Here is a 26,482-nt window from a genome sequence, read left to right as displayed (position 1 = left end):
ACTTAGAACCAGGGATCTTTGAAGTTTGGAAGGTAGGAGACGAGGTAATGGCGGAAGTAGAGCTGTGAGGAGGGGTCGTGACTCATGCTTGGATAGCCTAGTGGTAGAGAACTCGTCCCCGAAAGACTAAGTTACCGACTTCGAGTCTCGGTCCGGCACACAGTTTTGGTTACAGAAGTACTCACCATAGGAGCAGCAACAATTTGTCCACGTTAGAACTCACTTAGCTCCGGCATAAAGCATTCACAACTACACAGAACATCCTTCTAACAGAGACTGACATTTGCAACGTGCTGAGGAAATTGCACAGGTGCCGTTTCTGGTCGAATACAACATCGCAATCTGCAGTCTTCTCTAGCATCGGCATTTATCATCAAGCATGCATTTCTGCGGTATTCATATGTTTTTGTCCAACCCCTGCAAACCTCCGGTATGTGTCGTCAGGACATGGACAGCATTACTAACTTCCACTATACCACGCGTCTGGACAATATTCAATATTGTAATTCAGGAACGCAGTTATATTACACTGCAGACCTTCATTAATTTTTCGAATTCGTACATGCGTCACTTCACGGATGGGTCTGCTTACAGAAAGTTGCCACGAACTCAGTGAGGAATGCAAGCACCGCAGGTGGAACAAATGAAGAAGTGATTCACGATGCTATCTCGCTGTTTGCTTGCTCGTGCGGCGCACTGGGATCCTAGATAAGGAGAGGCACCTTCACATAACGCCCTTTCGGAGAAACATTGCGTAAAACTTCCTGCCCTGCCGGAGATTTTGTGCTCAAACGACTGTCATCCTCCCGTCTACATCCCGTCACTGTCAGCCGCTGTTTGCGACACGACGACAGTCATATTTTATTTGCAGCCTTTGGTCAAAACAGACGCTTTAGGTATATATTGTCGTGTTCGTGGAGTAACGCTGAGAGTCGAGTCCAAGCTAACGAGTGACAAGAAGAGACGTTCCGCTGATCAACATGGCTTCATATCAGGTAGGTCATTGATTCAGACGACTTTTCGCTACCTACCTACTTTACTTTTCTTTACCCACACTATGCCGACACGCTTTAACGTAGCCTGTCAGAAGATGACGTATTTTAAGCGACCTAGTGCAACGCCCAACTTACGTGTTGTTGTTGTCCGAAGAGTGGTTTGATGCAACTCTCCATGCTACTCTATCTTGCGGAAGCCTCTTCATCTCCGAATAACTACTGCAGCTCACATCGTCCCTCTGAATCGGCTTACTGTGTTCATCTCTTGGTCTCCCTCGATAATTCCCCCCTCCCGTCCCCACCCCTAAAAATATCTTCCAATACTAAACTGGTGATCCCTAGACGTCCCAGAATGTGTCCTATCAACCGATCCCTTCCTCTAGTCAGGTTGTGCCACAAATTTCTTTTCTCCCCAATTCTGTTCAGAACCTCATCTTTAGTTACGTGATATACCCGTCTAATCTGCAGCCTTCTTCTGTAGCACCAAATTTCAAAAGTTTCTGTTCTCTTCTTTTCTAAACTGTTTTTCGCCCATGTTTCACGTCGTTACGTGGTTACACTCCGTATAAATACTTTCAGAAAAGCCTAAAATGTAGACTGTCAATGGCATGAAAAAAGATTTATGTCCTCTCTACGTAGGCCAGCAATAGATATTTCACTATCCAAATAGCAAAACTCACCTATTACTCGAAGTGTCTCGTTTCTTAATGTTATTCCCTCAGCATTACATGACCTAAGTTGACTATATTCCACTCTCTTTGTTTTGCTTTTATTGATGTTCATCTTATATTCTCCATTAAAAACACCGTCCGTTTCAGTCAGCTACTATTCCAAGTCCTTTGCTGTCCCTGAAAGAATTACAATGTCGTCGGCCAACCTCTTGCCTGAACTTTTAATTCCTACACCAAATTTTTCTATGGCTTTTTTTACCTTTTGCTGAATATGCAGATTGTATCACATCGGCAGTAGGCTACAAAACTCTCACTCCCTTCTCAACCACTGTTTACGTTACATGCCCCTTGATCCTTATAACTGCCACCTGGTTTCTGTACAAGCTGTAAATAGCCTTTCGCTCCCTGTATTTTACTCCTGCTGCCTTCAGACTTTCAAAGAGAATATTCCAGTCAACAGTGTGAATGGCCAAAAATGCTATAAACGTTGGTTTGACTTTGCTTAATCCACCTTCTAAGATTCGTCATAGGGTCAGTACTGCCTCGCGTGTTCCAAAATTTCTCCGGATTCTAAACTGAACCTTCTCCAGGTCTGCTTCTACCAGCTTTTCCATTCTTCTGTAGAGAATTCATGTTCGTATTTTGCACCCATGTCTTACTAAACTGATAGTTCTGTAATATTCACACTTATCAGCACCTGGTTCCTTTGGAATTGGAATTATTACATTCTTATTGAAGTGAGGGTTATTTGCCCTTCTCGTACAATTTGTACACCAGATAGAGTTTTATCGTGGCTGGATCTCCCAAGGCAAGGTAAGGATCTGATAGAATGTCGTCTGCTACCGGGGCCATGTTTCGACGAAGGTCTCTTAGTGCTTTGTCAAATTCTTCTTGCAGTATCATATGTCCCATCTCATCTTCATCTATGTGCTCTTACATTTTACAGCTGCTTCTCCTTTCTCCAAAGACATCTTTCATTTTCCTGTAAGCGGTATCTATCTTTCCCCTAATCATATGTGCTTCTAAATCCTTACATTGGTCCTCTAACCTTCCTGCATAGCCATTTTATACTTCCTGTTAATCTTATTTTTAGTCGTTTGTATTCCCTATCGCCTGCTTCGTTTTCAGCATTTTTATATTTCTCCTTTCTTCCCCCCGTGTTATCAAGGATTTCTGTCAGGTCTTGTCTTTTTACTTAACTGACTTTCTGCTGCTTTCATCTTTCAAAACTCACTGTTAGCATCTACTGTATTCCTTTCAGACTTAGTGAAGCATTGTAAGTGTCCTACCAGTCGATCCCTTCTTCCAGTCAGGTTGCGCCACAATTGTTGCAATGCATGCTACAATTTTAATTCTGTAGAGAAGTAACATCTAACTAATGCATAGACAGGACAAGGTTATCAGAGATTTAAGCATCAACTTATTGCAACACCAGTCGCATTCCGCGTTGGTGATGACGCGGAAGTGTTGGCGAATGTGTTCATTAGTTTAAATTCTCCCAATTATCACTGAGCCCTACGGTACGAATCAATCTTCATGATACAAATAATTTTCTCCCACAGTTTTCTAACAAGGAAAAACACAAACACACAGAGCTACGACAATTGTAATTACCATCTCTGTCGTTACGGCGCAGGTCACAGCGGCAACGATAGTTATGAACAGGATACAAAAAAACGAAATAAAAATCATTTCCACGTATTCATATTGTCACGTCCATATCAAAACCATACGTAGTACGAAAACCTGATGCGTAATAAAAGCATGGAGTACGGTAAAGTCTATTTCGTTGCCAGTATTAAAAAAATAATTTCGCAGCGTCTGTAACATTGTGGGTCACTTGAGTTACTATTAGAGACATAATTATTACTAGAAGCTATAAGTTACACAGTTTTTATAATAGGCAAGCTTCCATTAACGAGACAGAAAAAAGCAGACCTGGAATAATGACAGACGAATAATTTAATCGCCAACAAAATTTAGTTGAAGATAAGATTTGTATTCTACATCTACATCCATACTCCGCAAGCCACCAGATGGTGTGTGGCGGGGGGTACCTTGAGTACCTCTATCGGTTCTCCCTTCTATTCCAGTCTCGTATTTTTACTTGGAAAGAAAGATTGTCAGTATGCCTCTGTGTGGGCTCTAATCTCTCTGATTTTATTCTCAGGGTCTCTTCGCGAGATATACGTAGGAGGGAGCAATATTCTGCTTGACTCCTCGATGAAAGTATGTTCTCAAAACTTCAACAAAACTACTGAGCGTCTCTCTTGCAGAGTCTTCCACTGGATTTTATCTATCATCTCCGTAACGCTTTCGCCATATCGAACGAAATTAGGCTACTTCTTCGTTCCCCATACATCCATATAAATCAAAGCAGTAGTTTGTACCAGTGGCAGGGTCATTATTTCGACATCAGGAGACTTCTTTGGTTGGGTGACCGCAGGTGCGGCTGACTACACAGGGTAATTATTAAGTGCACGAAAAACTTAAAAAAAATGTACAGATAAATGAACAGGAACAACTTAACAAACAGTGCAGTACATGAAAGACCATAATTACAAATCAGGAAACTTCCTGCAGGGCTGACAAAAAGTTTTTGGCGAAATGGAGAGTCCTTGGTTGACTACACTTTCAGTTCGCGTTTTTTATTATCCTGACGCATAGTGGAAGCCTTATCAATGGCATGGATATTCCGAAGTATACTCACACAGAATCACGGTTTTGTTTCTCAGGGGCTGATGGTACAGATATTGTTGAAATGCAGTCATATATGTTTCATGTCTACTCTACGAAGTAAGTTTATTTTTATTTTCAGTAGGTAGCAACGCCTAGGTTCAATACACTGTCAACAATTCTGTGCTTAGTAATGCCTGACATTATCAGGAACGGAGGAAGCAGTCTTTGTGTCACTTGTTAAAATTTAAAAAAAAGATACAAAAATCTTGCCCCCTAGATTTCATTTACGTAAGAAATCAAAGTACGATGACTAGCCAGTTTCCGTTGTAAGTAACAACCATCTTTAGATCATGCTCATATTGAATGCAGATTGAACACAAACTGAGTGTACCAGTAATAATCATCATGCAGTAACATGCATTTGTGTAGAAAGCAAAATGAATAAGAAACTTGGTGTTAACAGGAACAACAAAACAGGCTGGCTGAACACCATACTCGGATGAGACTCAAGTTGAACAAATTAGCTGGAAACCAGCAGAAATCGCATAATCATTAACTTGCAATTGTATGACAGGCAAGATCAGCAAAAAAGCTTTTATGCTACGATGCAAAATTGAAAATGGTTCTGCAACCTGATTGATAAAACCGTTTCAATCATGATACATAAAATGGCCATGGTCACATCATGTAACTCGTCGATAACGAGACCTGCTGGACTAAATTGACTGTCTCCACTAAAAGTCAAAACAATACTGAACAAAACTGATCAAAACTGACTTGACTACCTCTACTGACTACCATGGTCAGTTTTATTTTGACTATGAGTAGGGGTAGTCAATTCATTCCGGCTGAACCCGTTGCCGACGAGTTACGTGACATAACGATGGCCATTTTATATCTCATGATTGACTTCGATTTCATCAGCAAGGGTGTAGAACTATTTTAAATTTTGTACCGTTGCATGAAAGTTTTTTGTCTCAACTTGCCCGTCATACAACTGAAAGATACTGATCGATGCGATTTGTACTGGCACAACCAGTGTGTTCAACCTGTCTCGTCCAAGTATCACGTAAAGCCAGACTCGGTGTTGTTGTTGCTATTAACACCAAATTTCTAATTCGTGTTGCTTTCCACACAAATGAATGTTACTGCATAAAGATTTTTACTGGTACATGCCAATCTAAATTTCATATAGGCATGATCTGAAGATGGTTGTTACTTACAACAGATATTAGCTAGTCACCATATTTTAATTTTATTATGTGAATACGATGTAGGCATTAAAAGAGTTTTGTAATAATTTTTTGAAATATTGGGAAACTCTACGTAAAAAATTTATTTCGCCAAGACTCTTTTTATCATATGACGTTCGTACATTCATTGAAATGTTAAATGACTCTGAGATGTTCGAAGTGCCTAACTAAATTTGCTTGTCTGTAAGAAGCTTTTGATGGATTAATCACTTCTGAAGGTGGCAATTATTCGCATAAACCGGCTATATATATATAAATCAAAGCAGTAGTTTGTACCAGTGGCAGGGTCATTATTTCGACATCAGGAGACTTCTTTGGTTGGGTGACCGCAGGTGCGGCTGACTACACAGGGTAATTATTAATGAAATACTCATTTAACCCACTTCCCTTGATGAAAGGCAAATGCCAGATAGATTCCTTAACGGAAGTAGCTCAAAAATCCTCGTCCGACCGATTCTTGAATATTTATCAGTAGTCTGTGATCGGCGGCCAGTCGAAACCGTTGCACATTCATGGCCATTTCGAACGGAGTTTAGTTGAGTTTAGATGGAGATATAACTGTAGACGCTCAGTGCAGTTTTCTTTGCTCATTATATATATATATATATATATATATATATATATATATATAGTAAATTATTATATAAATATTACAAATCCACGTGCTTCCATGTAGAAATATTAAATTTTTATTACTTTAACAAACTCTTTTCTTGTTTGGTCTCTCTGGTGGTAGATGGCTATCGGCGCCTGACGATATACTGTGTAAAGATGTGTGGAAATATATGTCGGTTCAATCATTAGGATTGTAATTGTATGAAAATATTCGTTGTTTATCCCAGAACATATGCGTTAATAATACTGTGACTGTGGATTTTCGTGTGCGCTCAGGTCTGTTCTGTATATTATGGGCAAGATGGTACAGCATTAAACAAGAAATTAAATATTGAAAAGAATTATATTCCAAAAACAGGTCTGGTTTTGTAACTTCTCGGATTGAATAGCTGTTTCAAAATTAATGAAATACTCATTTAACCCACTTCCCTTGATGAAAGGCAAATGCCAGATAGATTCCTTAACGGAAGTAGCTCAAAAATCCTCGTCCGACCGATTCTTGAATATTTATCAGTAGTCTGTGATCTTTACCATTGGGATTAATAGAAGAAATAGAGAAGGTTTAAAGAAGAGCAGCGCGTTTCGTCACTAATTAATTTAGTATGTGAGAGTACCACGAAGCTGTTTATACATTTAAAGTCGCAGACACTGTAAGAGAGGCGTTGTGCGCCACGGAAAAGTTTACTTCTAAATTCTGAGAGTGTATGTTCCTAGATACGAGGAAAATATTACTCAGTCCGACTTACATGTACTAAAGTGTAGTTGAAGAAAATCAGGCATGTAGAATTCTCAAATAGAACAGTCCGGCAAGAGAATAAATGATAGTGGTACCCCAAGTATCATCCTTAAAGAGGTTTGCGTGATCTAGCCGGAGATATCCCAACGGTCTTGCCGCAGTGGTAACACCGATTTACGCCAGGTCACCGAAGTTAAGCGCTGTCGGGCTGTGCTAGCACTTGGTTGGGTGACCATGTGGTCTGCTGAGCACTGTTGGTAAGTGGGGTGCACTCAGCCCTTGTGAGGCAAACTGAGGAGCTACTTGAGTGACAAGTGGCGGCTCCAGCCTCGTAAACTGACTTACGGCCGGAAGAGCGGTGTGCTGACCACGTGTTCCTCCATATCCGCATCCAGTGACGCTTGTGGGCTAAGGATGACACGGCGGCCAGTCGAAACCGTTGCACCTTCATGGCCATTTCGAACGGAGTTTAGTTGAGTTTAGATGGAGATATAACTGTAGACGCTCAGTGCAGTTTTCTTTGCTCATAATCGCCCTTTTGACAAGGAGGATAGGCACTGTAATTTTTTTCTCTGTTGGTTAACTCCCAAGATAATAATTCCTGGAAAAAGCTCATCTGTAGAGTGTTTGATTTATAAAAGGCAGAGAAATACCGGGAATGATGTAAATTGTGGCAAAAGAAAGAGAAAAATGTAAACATCGAAAAAGAAAGTAAACGTACAAGTGTTTACAAATTTTTGGTCGCTTTAAACAAAGTGTTGTACATCGATCGGAAGCTAATTCAGAAGCCAGCGGCGAGTACAAGAAACAGGCTGTCCTCTTTAGGGCCTTATCAAGCGAGAACCTCTGAGCCTCACGGTGGCAGTCGGCGACCATGAACAACAGTGAGAGATAGGCTCAGAAGCGTGCTGTAAAAGCAGCATCATTTCGCGGCGCAGTCTCCACGGAAATATCAGTGTAGCTTCTCGCACAGTAACGAGAACAGTGATTCACGGCAGCACTCTGAGGTCCTCTAGCCTTTGTGGAACTGGAATCGCTTCTGACGCAAAAATGGTAGGCATTATTCTTCTCTTGATTCCTTAGCCTGTACGTTGTGCTTCGGTGTGAGTTGGAAACTACAGCAAGCAAGTATTTTAGTCTCAGGTCGCACAAGTGGTAACATTAATGGTTTAGACTTGTTATGAAGTCATCATCAGGGGATCTAAATCTACATCCATACTCCGCAAGCCACCTGACGGTGTGTGGCGGAGGGCACCTTGAGTACCTCTATCGGGTCTCCCTTCTATTCCAGTCTCGTATTTTTACTTGGAAAGAAAGATTGTCAGTATGCCTCTGTGTGGGCTCTAATCTCTCTGATTTTATTCTCAGGGTCTCTTCGCGAGATATACGTAGGAGGGAGCAATATTCTGCTTGACTCCTCGATGAAAGTATGTTCTCAAAACTTCAACAAAACTACTGAGCGTCTCTCTTGCAGAGTCTTCCACTGGATTTTATCTATCATCTCCGTAACGCTTTCGCGATTACTAAATGATCCTGTAACGAAGCGCGCTGCTCTCCGTTGGATCTTCTCTATCTCTTCAATCAACCCTATCTGGTACGGATCCCACACCGGTGAGCAGTATTCAAGCAGTGGGAGAACAATTGTACTGTAACCTACTTCCTTTGTTTTCTGACTGCATTTCCTTAGGATTTTTCGAATGACTCTCAGTCTGGCATCTGATTTACCGACGATTAATTTTATGTGGTCTTTCCATTTTAAATCACTCCTAATGCCTACTCGCAGATAATGTATGGAATAAACTGCTTCCAGTTGCTGACCTGCTATATTGTAGCTAAATGATAAAGGATCTTTCTTTCTATGTATTCGCAGCACATTACACTTGTCTACATTGAGATTAAATTGCCATTCCCTGCACCATGCGTCAATTCGTTGCAGATCCTCCTGCATTTCGGTACAAATTTCCATTGTTACAACTTCTCGATATCTGAAAAAAAGAAGAAGGTGAAACGCTAGGGAACTAAGCTATAAATTTATTTTCCATATACAACTATCCGTAGAGAAATATCTTACATAGCAAATCGTCAACAGAAGAGGGCTGGAGCGGCGTTTACAGTGCAAACACATCTGTGCTCAATTGACGAGATACAATTTGACGACTTACTGTGTAATATATTCATATATGTTTAACTGTGTATGGAAGTTTGATTCTCAATTTAGGACCAGAACTATCATCCTTTTTCTTTCTTCTCAAACAGACCATATGAAGATTGGTAAGAAATTGAAACCGGTAATGGTACCATTTGTGTCATGTGAAACTTGTTGTGGCTCTCTCAATAACTGGCCAGAAAGACTGGGTATATCCAACATCGAGTTCTCAAGGGCGCATTTCACGCTGAATAACACCTCTACGAATATGGCTAGGGTGAACCGTCCATAAAAAGAGGACTAAAACAAAAATCCTCTGCTATGTGCAACGTATGAGTACTTCTTCTTGGGGCCCTAAATTCGCATTTGAATACCCAAAACATACGTAATTTTCACAATAGCAAAAGTTCCTTAGCTAAAGGCGAATAACAATTTCGAAGCAGTAAATCACTACACCCAAAGAATAATTTTCTCTTCCTGCAACCCATCTCAAGCTTTAAGTGAATGGCAACTTGCACTGTACAATGAGGTATAGAAAGTCATGATTTACCTCATAATATCGTGTCGAACCTACTTATGCCTGCATCGCGCAGCAACTGGACGTGGTCTGGACTCAAAAAGTCGTTAGAAGTTGCAGAAACAATGAGCCATGGTGCTTCAGTAGTCGTCCATAACTGCGAAAGTGTTGCCGGTGTAGGATTTTGTGCACGGACTCATCTCTGAATTATGTCCCATGAATGTTCGATGGGATTAATGTCGTGCGATCAGGATGCCAAATCATTCGCTTGAATGGTCCAGAATGTTCTTCAACAACTGTAGCCTTGTGACGTAGCACATTGTCATCCACAAAAATTCCGTCTCCAATTAGCCGAATAAAACCATTTTCAGTCAATGATCGGTTCAGTTGGAGCAGAGGATCCAGTCAATCCCGTGTAAACACAGCCCACACTATTACGAAGCCACCACTAGCTAACACAGTACCTTGTTAACAACTTGGATCCATGCTCCGTTGGGTCTGCGCCACACTCGAACCCTACCATCAGCTCTTACCAACTGCAATCGGGACTCACCTGACCAGCCCACGGTTTTGCAGCTGCCTAGGGTCCAATCGACACGGTAACGAGCCCAGGAGAGGTTCTGCAAACAATGTCGTGCTGTTAGCAAAGGCGCTGGCTCGGTCGTGTGCTGTCATAGTCCATCAGCGCCAAGTTTCGCCGCACTGCCATAACGGATACGTATGCCGTACGTACCCCATCCGTTTCTGCGGTTACTTCACACAGTGTTGCTTGTCTGTAAGTAGTAACAACACTGGGTCGTTAAGTGATGGCCATCGGCCACTGCGTTGTTATTAGTGAAAGGTAATGCCTGAAATGTGGTATTCTCGGTACGCACTAGTCACTGTGGATCGCAGAATATTGAACTGCCTAACGATTTACGAAATGTAATGACCCATGCGTCTAGCTCCGACTACCTTTCCGGGTTAAAAGTCTGTTATTTTCCGTCTTGCGGCCACCTGAGTACTTATGACAGCTACACCGATGCATTGCCATTTTCTACCTTACGTACGCGACACTATCGCCATATGTATACATACATATCGCTATCCCACGACTTTAGTCACCTCCGTGTATTGTAATAAATTCAAAATAAGTTCATCACATAGTCACTCAATTCTCATACCACGTAAAATATATTCTGAAAGTATATATATACAATGACTCTGCCATATAATCCCTAACTATCTTTCATATAATACAGACAATATTCAGTTGAATGTAAAATATTCTGGTCTAGCGTAACTAAAAGTATTACTACAATCATGCAGGTATCAATTCGAATCTGAGGCTGGCGTTGACAAATTGTTAGGTCGTCGAAAGCTTCTCCAAGTTCTGTGCTGCCCGGGTCGATATTGCGTTGCCGTCACGGCTCACATCTCCAATCTAGCAGGTTTAAATACTGTGTGCGGCTCGTTACTCAACATGAAACGCATTTCCAAAACAATTACTGAAACGATCAACCCCACCCAACATTTGTAGCCTTATTCCAAATATGTTTGCTGCGTCGACGTAGCATCACCACTTTAAAGGTGGAAATAAAAAAGGAAATGTATGGCCGATACCCACCCACCCACCCACCCACCCACCCACCCACCCACACACACACACACACCTTAACTCATGCTCACTGTTGACGTCAGTATTATCTAGAGGTGTGGCTCAGTGATAAGTTCTTACGAGGATGTGGATTTAAAACCCTGTCCAGCTATAAACATGTAAATTTTCATGATTTTCCTACACTGCTTATGACGAATGCCAATATGTTTCCTTTGACGTTGTGACCCATCACTGCAGACAGCCGCAGATCAGGTTATCTAAATATTCTCAACAGTGTTTCCCGAAAAGAATGTCACATTCTCCCCAGGGATTCCCATTTGAATTCACGATGCATTTCTGTAGCAGAAGCATTTTCATCGGAACTACTGGAAACAAATTTAGAAGCACACGTCTGAACTGCTTTGATGTCTACTTTTAATCTGACATGTTGGGGATCCCAAACACTACGGCAGCGCTCAAAAACGAATTTTGCAAATATTCTATAGGCGCTCTTCTTTATAGAACAGCTACCGTCTCCCAGAATTCTTCCATAAACCAAACTCAGCCATTCGCTCTCCATTATAACCTACTAGTCACAATTAGTAACACATTTTTCGAGCTAATAGCGTACCTGCTTTTTTGACTTCACTATTAATTTGTACTAGTTTCTTTTTAGTTCCTTGGCTATACATTATTTTTTCTCATTGTAATTAATTTTGACGGCTACAGATGGTTATGCTATATTACGTTCTCTCGTATGATGCTGTAGTTTGTCTGCATTAGAGGCATTTTATTCGTATTAACAGAGGGATATTAGTTGATACAGTACGTTGGTTTTAAATATTATTCCAGACTGTTCTTCAATATTCGTTGCAGTATTAAAAAATGATGTAAATTGCGTCACTGGGATAAATCTGGGCCAATTACAATGATAGGAATAGGATCTTTACTTGAAGGGCTTTGGAAGAAGAAACAAAACGCATACATGCAGCAATTCCCTCCCATCGACATCTACAACTACATCCATATCTTTAAATCACTGTGAAGTGCATATCAGATGGTACTTCCCATCATAGTCACATATGGGAACAAAGACTGCTTGTACGCCTGTGTTGAATCTTCAAGTAGTCTAATCTTGTTTGCGTGATACCTACGGGAGCGATCTGTAGGGGGTTGTAGCGTATTACTAGATTCAACGTTTGAGGTTGGCTCTTGGAACTTGCGTGGGACATATTATGTCTATCTTCAAGAGTCAGCCAGTTAAGTTCTTTCAACATCTCTGTGACACTCTACTGCGGCCCAAACAAGAGAGTGACCACTTGTGCTGCCCTTCTCTGTGTACGAACAGTATTCTAGGATAGGTAGTATGAGTCTTTCGTAACCAATTTGCTTTTAGAATGACTGCACTTTCCAAGAATTCTACCGATGATCGAAGTCTGCCTCCTTCTTCACCTACAAGTGAGCTTAGGCGATCATTCCATTTCATATTCCTACAAATCTGTATGAGTTGACTGATTCCAACTGTGACTCAGTGATATTGTAGTCATAGGATACTACATTTTTTCGTACTGTGAAGTACACTATTTCACATTTCTGAACACTCAAAGGAATGTGCCAGTCTTTGCACCACTTTGAAATCTTATCAAGATCCGACTGTATATTTGCGCAGACTGTTTTCAGACAGTTTTTCGTTGTAGATAACTATGTCACCTGTAGAAAGTCTGATGCTGCTATTAAAATTGTTGGTAAGGGCATTAATATACTACACGACGAGTAAGGGTCCCAGCACAGATTTAAGGGGCACACCTGCAGTTACTTAGGTTAGATTAGGTTAGGTTAGGTTACATTTGTCGATGACTCTCCATCCAAGATAACATGTTGCCTCCTTCCTACCAAGAAATACTCAATCCAGTTACAAATTTCCATTTATAGTACGTAGGATTGTACTTTCGACTGACGCAAGAAAGTTTCTCATGTTAGTCGACCTTAAGGGGAGATGTCCTATGTCGGATGCTACCAATATGAAATTACCAAACTTTGTGAACCATTATTTGGGAAAGTTTTTAAATACAAACTTCCGATATTCAATAATTAATGAATCTATTTTTGTAGATCTACTGAACTAGAATTATTGAAACAATTAAGTATGAGGCAGTGAAATTTTCTCAAACAGTTAATTTATATGGCAGATATTTTGTAAATAAAGTGACGTAAAAAATGAAACAGGAAATCTTTATTATTATAGTTCTGTGTGTGTTAAGCCCTATTCTTGGGTCATTCATAGTAAATAAAGTAGTTCCGAGACATTGAATTTTAAGATTTTCACTTGCAAACATTCGTGCTGACTTACTGTTCTGACTCTTTCATGCACTAGGATTGTCAGGGTCCACATTCAATGTCCTCTTCAGGGTTACATTCGCTCAATGCTTGCCCTCTTCTTTAATTCCCTGCTTTTTCATGATTTGATTGGCAGCGAACTCGGCTTGGTTTATATGAAGCACATCTAGTCCTCACATTTTTCGAGCTTTATTCTGCTCTAATCTCACCCCTAACCCTTCCAGAACCTTCAGTCCTTAATGGTTCCCACTATAAATGTTATTGCATTGTGGGACACTGCTGACTTTAGAGTCATGAGGGCAAAAAGCAGGTTTTAGGTACATGGCATCACACAACATTATTGAAGGGAATGTCACATTATGGGTTTCCCAAGAAAACATTTATACAGTAGTTCTGGATGTTCCACATCTTTGAAAATAGGTTTGATTGCCTCCATTACAATCAGAGGAAGATAATGTTTATGTGTAAATGCATCCAGATTACCAGAAAACTCAGCTTGCCTATATTTATACACCAGGCACTATGGGGCGTAGCCACTACAGAAACATATTTGTGGTTATTTACACTTCCTTCATTTCAGGCGCAAATTCAGATTTCAGATATCGGTTACCAGCATTTTGCGTTTCTTTTTACGCTTAGTCATTTTATATACATATAAAAGAACAGTATATATATATATATATATATATATATATATATATATATATATATATATATATATATATATATATAAGTGCATTAAAGAAATCGCTGGTTAGCACATTGTTATCTAATAAACTAGTTCCAGAATGAAAGGACTGATTTGAATGTTTGTAATGCTAACTACTGAGAGATAACACTGGCGTCAAAACAAGGCAGCTCACAGCCTTCTAGACTGTGTAGTACCCAAGATGTGACTGGTCAACTGTGACAGTGTAGATGAGTTGGTGAAAATTGTCAGTCACATGTCAAATTAAAAAAAAATAATAATTTGAAGGTCTTATTGTTTTAAATATATGACACACCAACATTTTCAGGACACTCTAAGGTACATTACAGAACAGAAAACAGAACTATATCTCCTTAAGAGGGACGTTCATGAATCAGACCGAAAATATCAATTTTGAGTTTATTTTTATTTAGTAGCAGAGCTCATGACTATAAATACCCGAAGTTTCAGAGATTATATCACATCCGAAGTGCCTGAAATATAATTAAATGTGTGACGCAACCTTCGTGCCAACACCATTTTTCGAAGTAACCCTTCGATACTAACTAGGTGAACAACGATTCCGTGGATTACTTTCAAGAAAACTTGCAGAGGATGCATCTAGAAAGCAACGACATATACTCTTTGGTTTTATATATCATCTTTGACTTTTGTTAGTGATATGAAAGACAAATAGTTAGAAGATGGAAAGGGAATTGGTGGACACAACAGACTCTCAAAGACGATGACAGACACCCTTCAAGTGTACTGTGGCAAGGCTATCAAACGGAATGTATGTAATGTAACTGGTATGAAAAATAGTTTGGGATAGATATTACCACATGGTGTCAATAGATGAAAATACAATTCATCATCTGTGCCACACAATTGTTGTTGTTGTGGTCTTCAGTCCAGAGACTGGTTTGATGCAGCTCTCCATGCAAGCTTCTTCATCTCGAATTACCTACTGCAACCGACATCCTTCTGAATCTGCTTAGTGTATTCATCTCTTGGTCTCCCTCCTATTTTACCCTCCATGCTGCCCTTCAAAACTACATTGGTGATCCATTGACGCCCCAGAACACGTCCTACCAACCGATCCCTTCTCCTAGTCAAGTTGTGCCACAAATTCCTCTTCTCCCCAGTTCTGGTCAGTAGCTCCTCATTAGTTACGTGATCTGCCCATCTAATCTTCAGCGTTCTTCTGTAACACCACATTTTGAACGCTTCTATTCTCTTCTCGTCTAAAAACTATTTATTGTCCATGTTTCACTTTCATACATGGCTACACTGCAAACAAATACTTTCAGAAAAGACTTCCTCACACTTAAATCTATACTTGATATTAACAAACTTCTCTTCTTCAGAAGCGCTCCTTGCCATTGCCAGTCTACATTTTACGTCCTCTCTACTTCGACGATCATCAGTTACTTTGCTCCCCAAATAGCAAAACCCATTTACTACTTTAAGTGTCTCATTTCCTAATCTAATTCCCGCAGCATCGCTTGATTTAATTCGACTACATTCCATTATTCTCGTTTTCCTTTTGTTGTTCATCTTATATCTCCCTTTCAAGACACTGTCTATTCCGTTCAACTGCTCTTCCAAGTACTTTGCTGTCTCTGACAGAATTACAATGTCATCGGAAAACCTTAACGTTTTTATTTCTTCTCCCTGGACTTTAATTCCTAATTCGAATTTTTCTTTTTTTTCCTTAACTGCTTGCTCAGTATACAGATGAATAACATCGGGGATAGGTTACAACCCTGTCTCACTCCCTTCCCAACCACTGCTTCTCTTTTATGCCCCTCGATTTTTATAAATTCCATCTGCTTTCTGTACTAATTGTATAAAGCCTTTCGCTCCCTGTGTTTGAACCCTGGCACCTTCAGAAATTGAAAGAGAATATTCCAGTCAACATTGTGAAAAGCTTTCTCTAAGTCTACAAATGCCAGAATAGTAGGTTTGCCTTTTCTTAATCTATTTTTTAAGATAAGTTGTAGGGTCAGTATTGCCTCACGTGTTCCAGCGTTTCTACGGAATCCAAACTGATCTTCTCCAAGGTCGGCTTCTAGCAATTTTTCCATTCATCTGTAAAGAATTCGTGTTTGTATTTTGCAGCCGTAACTTATTGAAGTGATAGTTTGGTAATTTTCACACCCGTCAACACCTGATTTCTTTGGAATTGGAATTATTACATTGTTCTTGAAGTATGAGGGTATTCCGCCTCTCTCATACACCTTGCTCACCGGATGATAGAGTTTTGTCATGGCTCGCTCTCCCAAGGCCATAAGCAGTTCTAATGGAATGTTGTCTACTCCCAGGGCCTTGTTTTGACTGAGGTCTTTCAGTGCTCAGTCAAACTCTTCACGCAGTATCGTATCTCCCATTTCATCTTCATCTACGTCCTCTTCCATCTCCACATTATTGCCCTCCAATACATCGCCCTTGTATAGACCCTCTATATACTCCTTCCACCTTACTGCTTTCCCTTCTTTGCTTAGTACTGGTTTTCCACCTGAGCCCTTGATATTCAAACAAGTGGTTCTCTTTTCTCCAAAGGTCTCTTTAATTTTCCTGTAGGCTTATCTATCTTACCGCTAGTGATATGTGCCTCTGCCTCCTTACATTTGTCCTCTAGCCATCCCTGCTTAGCTATTTTGCACTTCCTGTCGATCTCATTTTTGAGACGTTTATATTCCTTTTTGGCTGCTTCATTTACAGCATTTTTACATTTTCTCCTTTCATCAGTTAAATTCAATATCTCTTCTGTTACCCAAGGATTTCTACTAGCCCCTGTCTTTTTTCCTACTTGATCCTCTGCTGCCTTCACTATTTCATCTCTTCTTCCACTGTATTTCTTTCCCCCATTCTTGTCAATCGTTCCCTAATGCTCTCTCTGAAACACTCTACAATCTCTGGTTCTTTCAGTTTATACGGGTCTCATCTTCTGCCTTTTTACAGTTTCTTCAGTTTTAATCTACAGTTCATAACCAATAGATTGTGGTCCGAGTCCACATTTGCTCGTGGATATGTCTTACAATTTAAAACCTAGTTCCTAAATTTCTTTCTTACCATAATATAATCTGTCTGAAACCTTCCAGTACCTCCAGGCCTCTTCTACGAATACAACCTTCTTTGATGATTCTTAAACCAAGTGTTAGCTGTGATTAAGTTATACTCTGTGCAAAATTCTACAAGGCGGCTTTCTCTTTCATTCCTTACCCCATTCCATATTCACCTTCTACTTTTCCTTCTCTTCCTTTGCCTACTATCGAATTCCAGTCCCCCATGACTATTTAATTTTCGTCTCCCTTCACTATCTGAATAATTTCTTTTATCTCGTCAGACATTTCTTCAATCTCTTCGTCATCTGCGGAGCTAGTTGGCATATATACTTGTGCAAATGTGGTAGGCGTGGACTTTGTGTCTGTCTTGGCTACAATGATGCGTTCACTATGCTGTTCGAAGTAGCTTACCCCCGCTGTGCCGCACTAGCTCGTGTAAATATCTATAGTCTCAAAGAGATAACAACCCCTACATTCACAAGGAAAGGCTTCCAAATTGTATCCTGGATATTGCCAAGCCCACTTACATGTTTCTGGCCGATCCTGAACTTCTAGAAATGCGTGTTCATGGCAAAATCCAGAATCCAAATGAGTCACTAAATTCACTCATATCGGAACAATACCCTAAAACCACATTTTTGTATGTTACAGTTACCAGAACTGCAACTTATGATGCAGTTCTAGTATTTAATGACGGGAACGTAGGGAGGTCTTAGAGAGACTGGGATTTAAGATAGGAAATTTCATTCAAGACATCTTGAGAAAAATAGATTTGTAGCGCCTCTCTGCAGCTGAAAAGTCATTTGAAGATGTAATAAAGGAAAGAAGGCCGAAAACAAGAAACTGGGAGAGAAGCCTTGAAGGGAGAGAGGACCTTGAGTACAAACATGTGGCCATCTGAAGATATGTCATAAGAAGAAACATTAGATTTAACTTCAAATTGCATTTCCTGGAAATTATGTTTTTTTAAAGTGTGTGTACCTTTTCTCAGAATCTATGCAGGCTAGAATTATGAGATTATGTACTGTTATTTCTATGAATGCAATAAATGTTGCCTGAAGAGTAAAGTGAAATAAGTGGGAAAGCGCTTGGAATTTTGCATGGATTTTGTATTACACTTAATTATAATTACAAATTATTGAAATTCTCCTAGTCGATAAATTCAGAAAACTTCATGAGAGAAGCTTACTACATGCAAAGAGATTAAGCACAGAAAATAGTTCCTGAAAATAAAATTTTAAATACCATAAAGACGTTTAATACACAGCTATTAAAACTGCTACACCAAGAAGAAATGCAAATGATAAACGGGTATTCATTGGACAAATATATTATACTAGAACTGACATGTGATTACATTTTCACTCTACTTGGGTGCGTAGATCCTGAGAAATCAGTACCCAGAACAACCCCCTCTGGCGTTAATAACGGCCATGATACGCCTGGCCATTAAGTCAAACAGAGCTTGGATGGCGCGTACAGGTACGGCTGCCCATGCAGCTTCAACACGATACCGCAGTTCATCAAGAGTAGTGACTGGCGTATTGTCACGAGCCAGTTGCTCGGCCACCATTGACCAGACGTTTTCAATTGGTGAGAGATTTGGAGAATGTGCTGGCCAGGGCAGCAGTCGAACATTTTCTTTTTCCAGAAAGGCCCGTACAGGACCTGGAACATACGGTCGTGCATTATCCTGCTGAAATGTAGGGTTTCACAGGGATCGAATGAAGGGTAGAGCCAAGGGTCGTAAAATGAAGGGTAGAGCCACGGGTCGTAACACATCTGAAATGTAACGTCCACTGTTCAAAGTGCCGTCAATGCGAACAAGAGGTGACCGAGACGTGTAACCAATGGCACCACATACCATCACGCCGGGTGATAGGCCAGTATGGCGATGACGAATAAACACTTCCAATGTGCGTTCACCGCGATGTCGCCAGACACGGATGCGACCATCATGATGCTGTAAACAGAACGTGGAGTCATCCGAAAAAATGACGTTTTGCCATTCGTGCACCCAGGTTCGTCGTTGAGTACACCATCGCAGGCGCTTCTGTCTGTGATGCAGCGTCAAGGGTAGCCGCAGCTATGGTCTCCGAGCTGATAGTCCATGCTGCTGCAAATATTGTCGAACTGTTCGTGCAGATGGTTGTTGTCTTGCAAACGTCCCCATCTGTTGACTCAGGGATCGAGACGTGGCTGCACGATCTGTTACAGCAATGAGAATAAGATGCCTGTCATATCGACTGCTAGTGATACGAGGCCGCTGGGATCCAGCACGGCGTTCCGTATTACCCTCCTGAACCCACCGATTCCATATTCTGCTAACAGTCATTGGATCTCGACCAACTCGAGCAGCAATGTCGCGATACGATGAACCGCAATCGCGATAGGGTACAATCCGACCTTTATCAAAGTCTGAAACGTGTTGGTACGCATTTCTCCTCCTTACACGAGGCATCACAACAATGTCTTACCAGGCAACGCCGGTCAACTGCTGTTTGTGTATGAGAAATCGGTTGGAAACTTTCCTCGTGTCAGCACGTTGTAGGTGTCGCCACCGGCGCCAGCCTTGTGTGAAAGCTCTGAAAAGCTAATCATTTGCATATCACAGCATCTTCTTCCTGTCGGTTAAATTTAACGTCTGTAGCACGTCATCTTCGTGGTGTAGAAATTTTAATGGCCAGTAGTGTGTATACTGTGTAATGCGAGGAACTTGGTGCATCTTTTAAATGTGTTTTCGTGAACGTCCCCCTTAACGCAATGCTGTTCTCCATGTCAACAGATGGCGTTGCTGGCGGTGGTGGCCCTGTCGCTGCTGGCGCAGACCGCTGTTGCTGCCCCCTCTGCTGCAGCTGCGGCTGCTGCCTCTCCAGCGGCCAGCCCTTGGGGCTCGTGGTGGCAGCGCTGGCAGACGGACGAGTGCCCGGGGCCCGGCGCCTTCCCGGACACCTCGGACGCCTGCTCGCCCGTCTTCCGCATCTGCGTCTACATGGGACCCGTGCGCGGACTGCAGCCTATCCCCAAGTCCTGCCCCGCCGGATTCGTCTTCAACGTCGTCACCGGCTGCACCTTCAAGCAGGAGTGCTTCCAGAAGCTTTACCCCCAGGCGGCTGCCGGCTGGACTGCTTAGCTCGGAAATCTCCAGACCCACTAAAGCCCGTGGAGAACTCTGCCCACTACGAAAACGCAAGGATAGAAACCTCAGTCAGACTTTGCACATAGCGTCTGTAACAACAGAACAAGTACTATAGTACTCTGGCAACCTCATGCCACACTAGAGTTTTTCCGTATTAGTCACGTTCTGCTCCTCATTCTCATATATTCTTATCTTCCAGAAATTGACACTTTGCTGCACATATCCGTAGAAACGGTAGCTTTTCTCCTAATGGAGCCACCTTTCTTCATATATCTGTGTAACTTGCTCCGATGAAAATGATGGCAATAAAGTTAAATCAAACCTTATAAATGTTGTATTGGAACTCTTAATGTACGTATTATATTATACGAGGGGCGTTCAATAAGTAACGCAACAGGTATTTTTCTGGAAGTAGTTTGGTTTTATTCAGGATCCCAATACACCATATTATTCCCAAATCTTTTGGGCAACAAAACCATGTCATTCAACACAATCTCCGTTCAATTCGAAGGCCTATATGCCAACAAGGCGTCACTCTACTGGTAGACGTCGGAGCCAACGTCTTGCTACATCAATAACCTCCCCACCGTCCACGTACTGCGTCCCTCACAGACAGTTCTTCGTTCCTGTTTGTTGTCTTTCGTTAGGTGGCGATGAACCCACCGGGCATACAGCTTTGAGTACCTTAACTAGTGGCCGAGTGTATCGGCACCACCAACAGAGACGTCCAATTGAGCAGCGAGGTGTTTGATTGTGATCTGTCGATCATCTAGAATGAGAGTGTCCACACGTTCCAGCATTGCAGGAGTCGCAGCTGTGTGGGCCGTCCGGTACACGGAAGGTCAGGCAGGTCTGCGTGACCTTGTTACGATGATAACAGACGCCCTACGATTCACCGTGCTTTTGTTCACTGCCAGGTCTCTGTAGAAATTCTGCAAGCGCCTGTGAATATCTAACATACTCTGGCTTTCCGCCAAAAGAATCTCAGCTCTCTGCTTGGAAATCACCTCCGTTGCAGACACTGTTTTGAAGGTTACGTACAGCGCAGCTACCTATCGAAACTTCATGTAACCACAGGGGCTGAAGTGAGAATACTCCAATATGACCCACAACAAATTCTGCATTTTTTCAACCGAAATTGGCCGACAAAAAATGTGTTGCATCACTTTTTGAACGCCCGTCGTAAACGTTTATCTTCTAAGACATTTCAGCTTTAATGGAAGAAAGGTAACAAGTGTGGAGTGGATCCCTATGCCCTCATGCATCCTTCAATACTTACAATTTGTTTTGAAACGAACACGGCTTACATTTCAAACTATTTTGTCCGTGCGTTGGAGCTTCCGTCACGTCGCGCTAAGATACACGAGCATCAGGGGCCAGAATCCGCTGGACGTGCAGCTTGCCAAATTACACGATGTAGTTCCCCGCGGATTTAACTGTAAACGTTTACGTCGGTCTCGGATTACTTCTTTGTACTGCTAAACATATAAATAGAGGTCGCCAGCCTCGCTTTGACCTATGAGACGTGATGAAATTTCACCACTCAAATGTGAAATATTTAAAAAATCTGTAGCAAACCTCTGCTTTCATAAAGTGCCAGCCCCGCTTGACTGGAATATGTTCACTGCTGACACCTCATACCCCGACCGCCCCCAACTGGTCCCTAAAAGCTGCCGTCGACCATCTCTACATAAAAAGAAATAACTCCAATTCAACTGGAAGAAGCGTGTATGATGAGAGATGGCGGTAAATTTCACAACCTTTGTGGTTCTATGCCTGAACACATGGCTGATATGCACTTACATGGTTTTCAGCATTTATGTTAGGGGCAGATGACATCACTGACTTTTGTCCAGCGGCAGTGGTGAAGTGAAGTGCGAAGCGCCGTTGGTTGTCATGGCCGGTTGTAAGTGATTGTTGAAATGCTTCCCTGTGTGCCTGTCCACTTGAAATGACATAGTACGTACCAGAATTTATGTATTTGCTGCGAGCGCGAATTGTAACACTCACGCAAGCTGTTTCGACATCACTATTCATACCACAAATTATTTTTACATGAAGGACGAAATTCCAATCGACAGTCTCTTTCTTGGCATCCACGTCAAGGTAATCAATCTTAGCTTTTCAGGGATGTAGCAAATTATTCTCCACTTCTTTTAAAATCGTTTAAAAAAAAGTAAAGAGTAAATCTTATTAAAATAGTGTACTGACCTCTCTTTGGTTTCTGCATGTATCTGTCTCATCTTTTGTGACAATGTCTACAGAAGGCCATAAATTCTCGTATTAACAGAACTGAAATTATTTGTGATTTTTCTGTCCCAATAGTACATGTCCGAAAGAACAGACACCACACATTCATGTAATTGCTACACCTAGTTGCGCAATGGATCCACTTTCTTCAGTGCGGATGCACAAATACGTCCTATCTCCTATGGCAATCTCAGAGTAGCGAACATGGAGTCAATGGACAGGGGCTGAGGATATATGACGCTCGGTGGGAATGTGGATCGGCTGCGAGGCGTGCCGAGATAATCCACGCAGTTGCGATAACCCTGTGTCCCGGATGGCGCAGTAGTTAAAGCACCTGCGCAGTAAGCAGGAGATCCCGGTTCGGTACACATTTTCACTCGTCGCCTCTGATTCCGCTTAATGTCCCGCTGCAGCTGACAGCAGCGATACCCTTCAACAATCAGAGCCATTTACTACTCCAGTTTACAGCACTTCTGTAAGGTACTGCCTCCTGGCAAGACATTAAGAATATTTTCTGCACCTGACTGAAAATCTCCAGGTGTTATGGTGAAATACTCGCTCTTAAAATCGGAGTGATCGGTTCGGACCCCTGCCATTTAGAAGTAACAGTGCAAGCACATTTCATCGTCTTCGGTCGAAGAAAAAACTCTTTCCCTGCAAATGAAAACTGAGCGAAGCGACTACAAAGCGAAACATGGCTAGCACACATGGGTGCCAGAAATTACACTGTCCAATCACATTAATGTGATCACCAGTAAAAATCTCGGAAGAACCACCTTTTGGAGCGCGGATCACGGCGATACGCGCTGGAAGAGGGTCTGTGTGGTTCTGGAAAATACCAACAGGGATGTGGAGCCGTGCCGTGCCGTGGTCAGCTGCTACAAGTTTCTCAGTTGGGGATCCACGGAGCGAGAAGCCCGATCGAGGTGGTCCCACAGATTCTCGATTGGGTGTAAATCCGCGGACTTTGATGGCCAGGGAAGTGCGGTAAACTTTCTTATATTCTTCGAACGAAGCAGGTACACCTCAAGCTGCATGAAACGCTACATTGTCCTGCTGGTAGATGACATCGTGTCGAGGAAAAACAAACTGCCTGCAGGGATGGACATGATCCCCAAAGAAAGATGCATACTTGTGTTGAACAATTGTGCCTTCCACAATGACGAGATCACCCACGTACACATTCCCAGACCATAACGTTCCCTTCTCTGGCCTTGACTCTTCCGAGGGTTGTTGCAGAGTCTTTGCTTCCAGCTGTTTCACATCTTTGTAGCATGAAACGTGATTCATCTGAAAAGGTCACCTGCCGCCAGTCATTGGACATCAAGTTACGGTACTGGAGTGTAAATTCCAGCCTTCGTCGGCGATGAACAGCACCGGCATGGGCTCGTGAACCAGGCGCCTGCTGTGCAGGCCCATGCTGACGAACGTTAGCTGAACAGTCGTTGAGGAGACACTGTTGATAGCCCCTTGGTTGATCTGGGCGGTGAGCTGTTCAACACTGGAAATCTATTGCCCGCATAGATCTCCACAGTCATCATTCGTCCCTGTCATCTGTGGTTCACGGTGCACCATAGTTGACTCGGCGGGGTTGGATAGCGCCATTTTCGAATGCATTGTTTATTTTCACCAAGGCGGCACAGTAGCGGTTTACAAACTTAGCCGTTTCAGAAATGGTTCCACTCTTGACCCGAAAGTAAATGATCATGCGCTTTTGGACGTCAAATCAATCGCCCCATTTCACCATTACGACAAGGACTGCACTGTTTTCCGTATCCCCCGGGCACGCTTTATGTACTCTTCACTGCTAGTGCTGCCACTTGCATTTGTGGGTGGTTATTGCTCGCTGAAGTACAACATAGGCGACGGTAACATTAATGTGACTCGATCTTATGATATGTCAAACATTGAATATTTTCTCCTGCACTATTTGTCTTGCCGGGGCCAGAATTCGCTAATGAATGACAATCATTTTTATACTAGCTGGTAATTATTATTAACTAGCTAATTACCCAGGATTGTCAGGTTTTCTTAGTCTTTTGTAAACAGAAAAAGGAATAAGATGTAACTGTAGCACAAAAACAAAGTTATTTGATTTCTATGTTTCTGAAAGTATCAGTGCAGTACAGAACAACAATTACAAATTTGCTATAACGTCATTCAACTCAAAACGTGATTAAAAACATCTTTAGTTTCTACACACATCAAAAAATGTTTTACATCACCCCGGTTTCGAGAGTTCCGGAACCTGTACAGAAAATTGGAATACCGATCAACATAAACATCATTTCCGCCCTTTTTATTGCTCATGAAAACCACACATTGCTTGTTGTAACACCATACAGCGACACCTTCAGAGGTGATGGTCCAGATTTTTGTACACACCGGTACCTCTAATAGCCAGCAGCACATCCTCTTTAATTGATGCATGCCTGTATTCGTCGTGGAATACTATCCACAAGTTCATCAAGGCATTGTTGGTCCAGATAGTCCCACTCCTCAAAGGCGAATCGGCGTAGATCCCTCGGAGAAGTTGGTGGGTAACGTCGTCCATAAACAGCCCTTTACAATCTATCCGAGGCATGTCTGGAGAACATGCTAGCCATTCTAGTCGAATCATGTCGTTATATTAAAGGAATTCATTTACAAGATGTGCACGATGGGGGCGCGAATTGTCATCCATGAAGACGAATGCCTCGCCAATATGCTGCAGATATGGTTGCACTATGGTGGGAGGATGGCATTTACATATCGTACAGCCGTTACGGCGCCTTCCATGACCATCAGCGGCGTACGTCGACCCCACATAATGGCAGGGAAACTCCACCTTTCTGCACTCGCTGGACAGTGTGTCTAAGGAGTTCAGCCTGACCGGGTTGCCTCCAAACACGTCTCTGACGATTATCTGGTTGAAGGCATATGCGACACTCATCGGTGAAGAGAACGTTATGCCAATCCTGAGCAGTCAATTCGGCATGTTGTTGGGCCCATCTGAACCGCGCTGCATGGTGTCGTGGTTGCAAAGATGGACCTCGCCATCTACATCGGGAGTGAAGCTGCGCATCATGTAGTCGTAACACGACGTCCTGTGGCTGCATCATAAGCGTTATTCAACATGGTGGCGTTGCTGTCAGGGTTCCTCCGAGCCGTAATCCTTAGGTAGCGGTAATCCATTGCGGTAGTAGCCCTTGGGCGACCTGAGCGAGGCATGTCATCGACAGTTCCTGTCTCTCTGTATCTGCTCCATGTCCGAACAACAACGCTTTGGTTCACTCCGAGACGCCTGGACACTTCCCTTGTTGAGAGCCCTTCCTCGCACAAAGTAACAATGAGGACGCGATCGAACTGCGGTATTGACCGTCTAGGCACGGTTGAACTATAGACAACACGAGCCGTGTACCTCCTTTCTTGTGGAATGTCTGGAACTGATCGGCTTCGGACCCCCTTCATCTGCGCTGCTCATGCATAGTTGTTTACATCTTTGGGCGAGTTTAGTGACATCTCTGAACAGTCTGTGATACAATATCCGCAGTCAACATCTGTCTTCAGGAGTTCTGGGAACTGGGGTGATGCAAAACTTTATTTGATGTTTGTACAATGTGAGCTCCAGCAAGGCAGGTTAACTGGACTTCATGGAGGGCCCGGGCCCCACATTATGACATCATTCATTATTTGCCAAGTGATTCACATTTATTAAACAGTCTTTTTTAAAAGAAGAAGGAATCGTAATACACAATTAAATAATATTTTAGAAATCAATGGTTCTTAAAATAATGAGTGGAACACCTTAAATTCAAAGGAGCACAACTAAA

General features: G+C 42.2%; 1 protein-coding gene across 2 annotated transcripts; it reads left to right on the top strand.

The window, feature by feature from the left end:
* Positions 1 to 819: 819 nt before the first annotated feature.
* Positions 820 to 20,750, top strand: LOC126234700 (uncharacterized). 2 transcript variants are annotated; one of them, XM_049943441.1, is made up of 2 exons: positions 820 to 995; positions 20,067 to 20,750. In XM_049943441.1, exons 1-2 carry the CDS (start codon positions 981 to 983, stop codon positions 20,412 to 20,414), a joined length of 363 nt encoding a protein of 120 aa, XP_049799398.1. In that variant the 5' UTR covers positions 820 to 980; the 3' UTR covers positions 20,415 to 20,750. The 2 variants fall into 2 exon arrangements, with proteins under 2 accessions (XP_049799398.1, XP_049799399.1); XM_049943442.1 differs by lacking the exon at positions 820 to 995 and adding an exon at positions 7,859 to 8,002.
* Positions 20,751 to 26,482: the final 5,732 nt, after the last annotated feature.

The sequence above is a fragment of the Schistocerca nitens genome, chromosome 2 (genome assembly GCF_023898315.1).
Source record: "Schistocerca nitens isolate TAMUIC-IGC-003100 chromosome 2, iqSchNite1.1, whole genome shotgun sequence".
In the NCBI taxonomy this organism is placed as follows: Eukaryota; Metazoa; Arthropoda; class Insecta; order Orthoptera; family Acrididae; genus Schistocerca; species Schistocerca nitens.
This window is presented reverse-complemented; position numbering and strand designations above follow the sequence as displayed.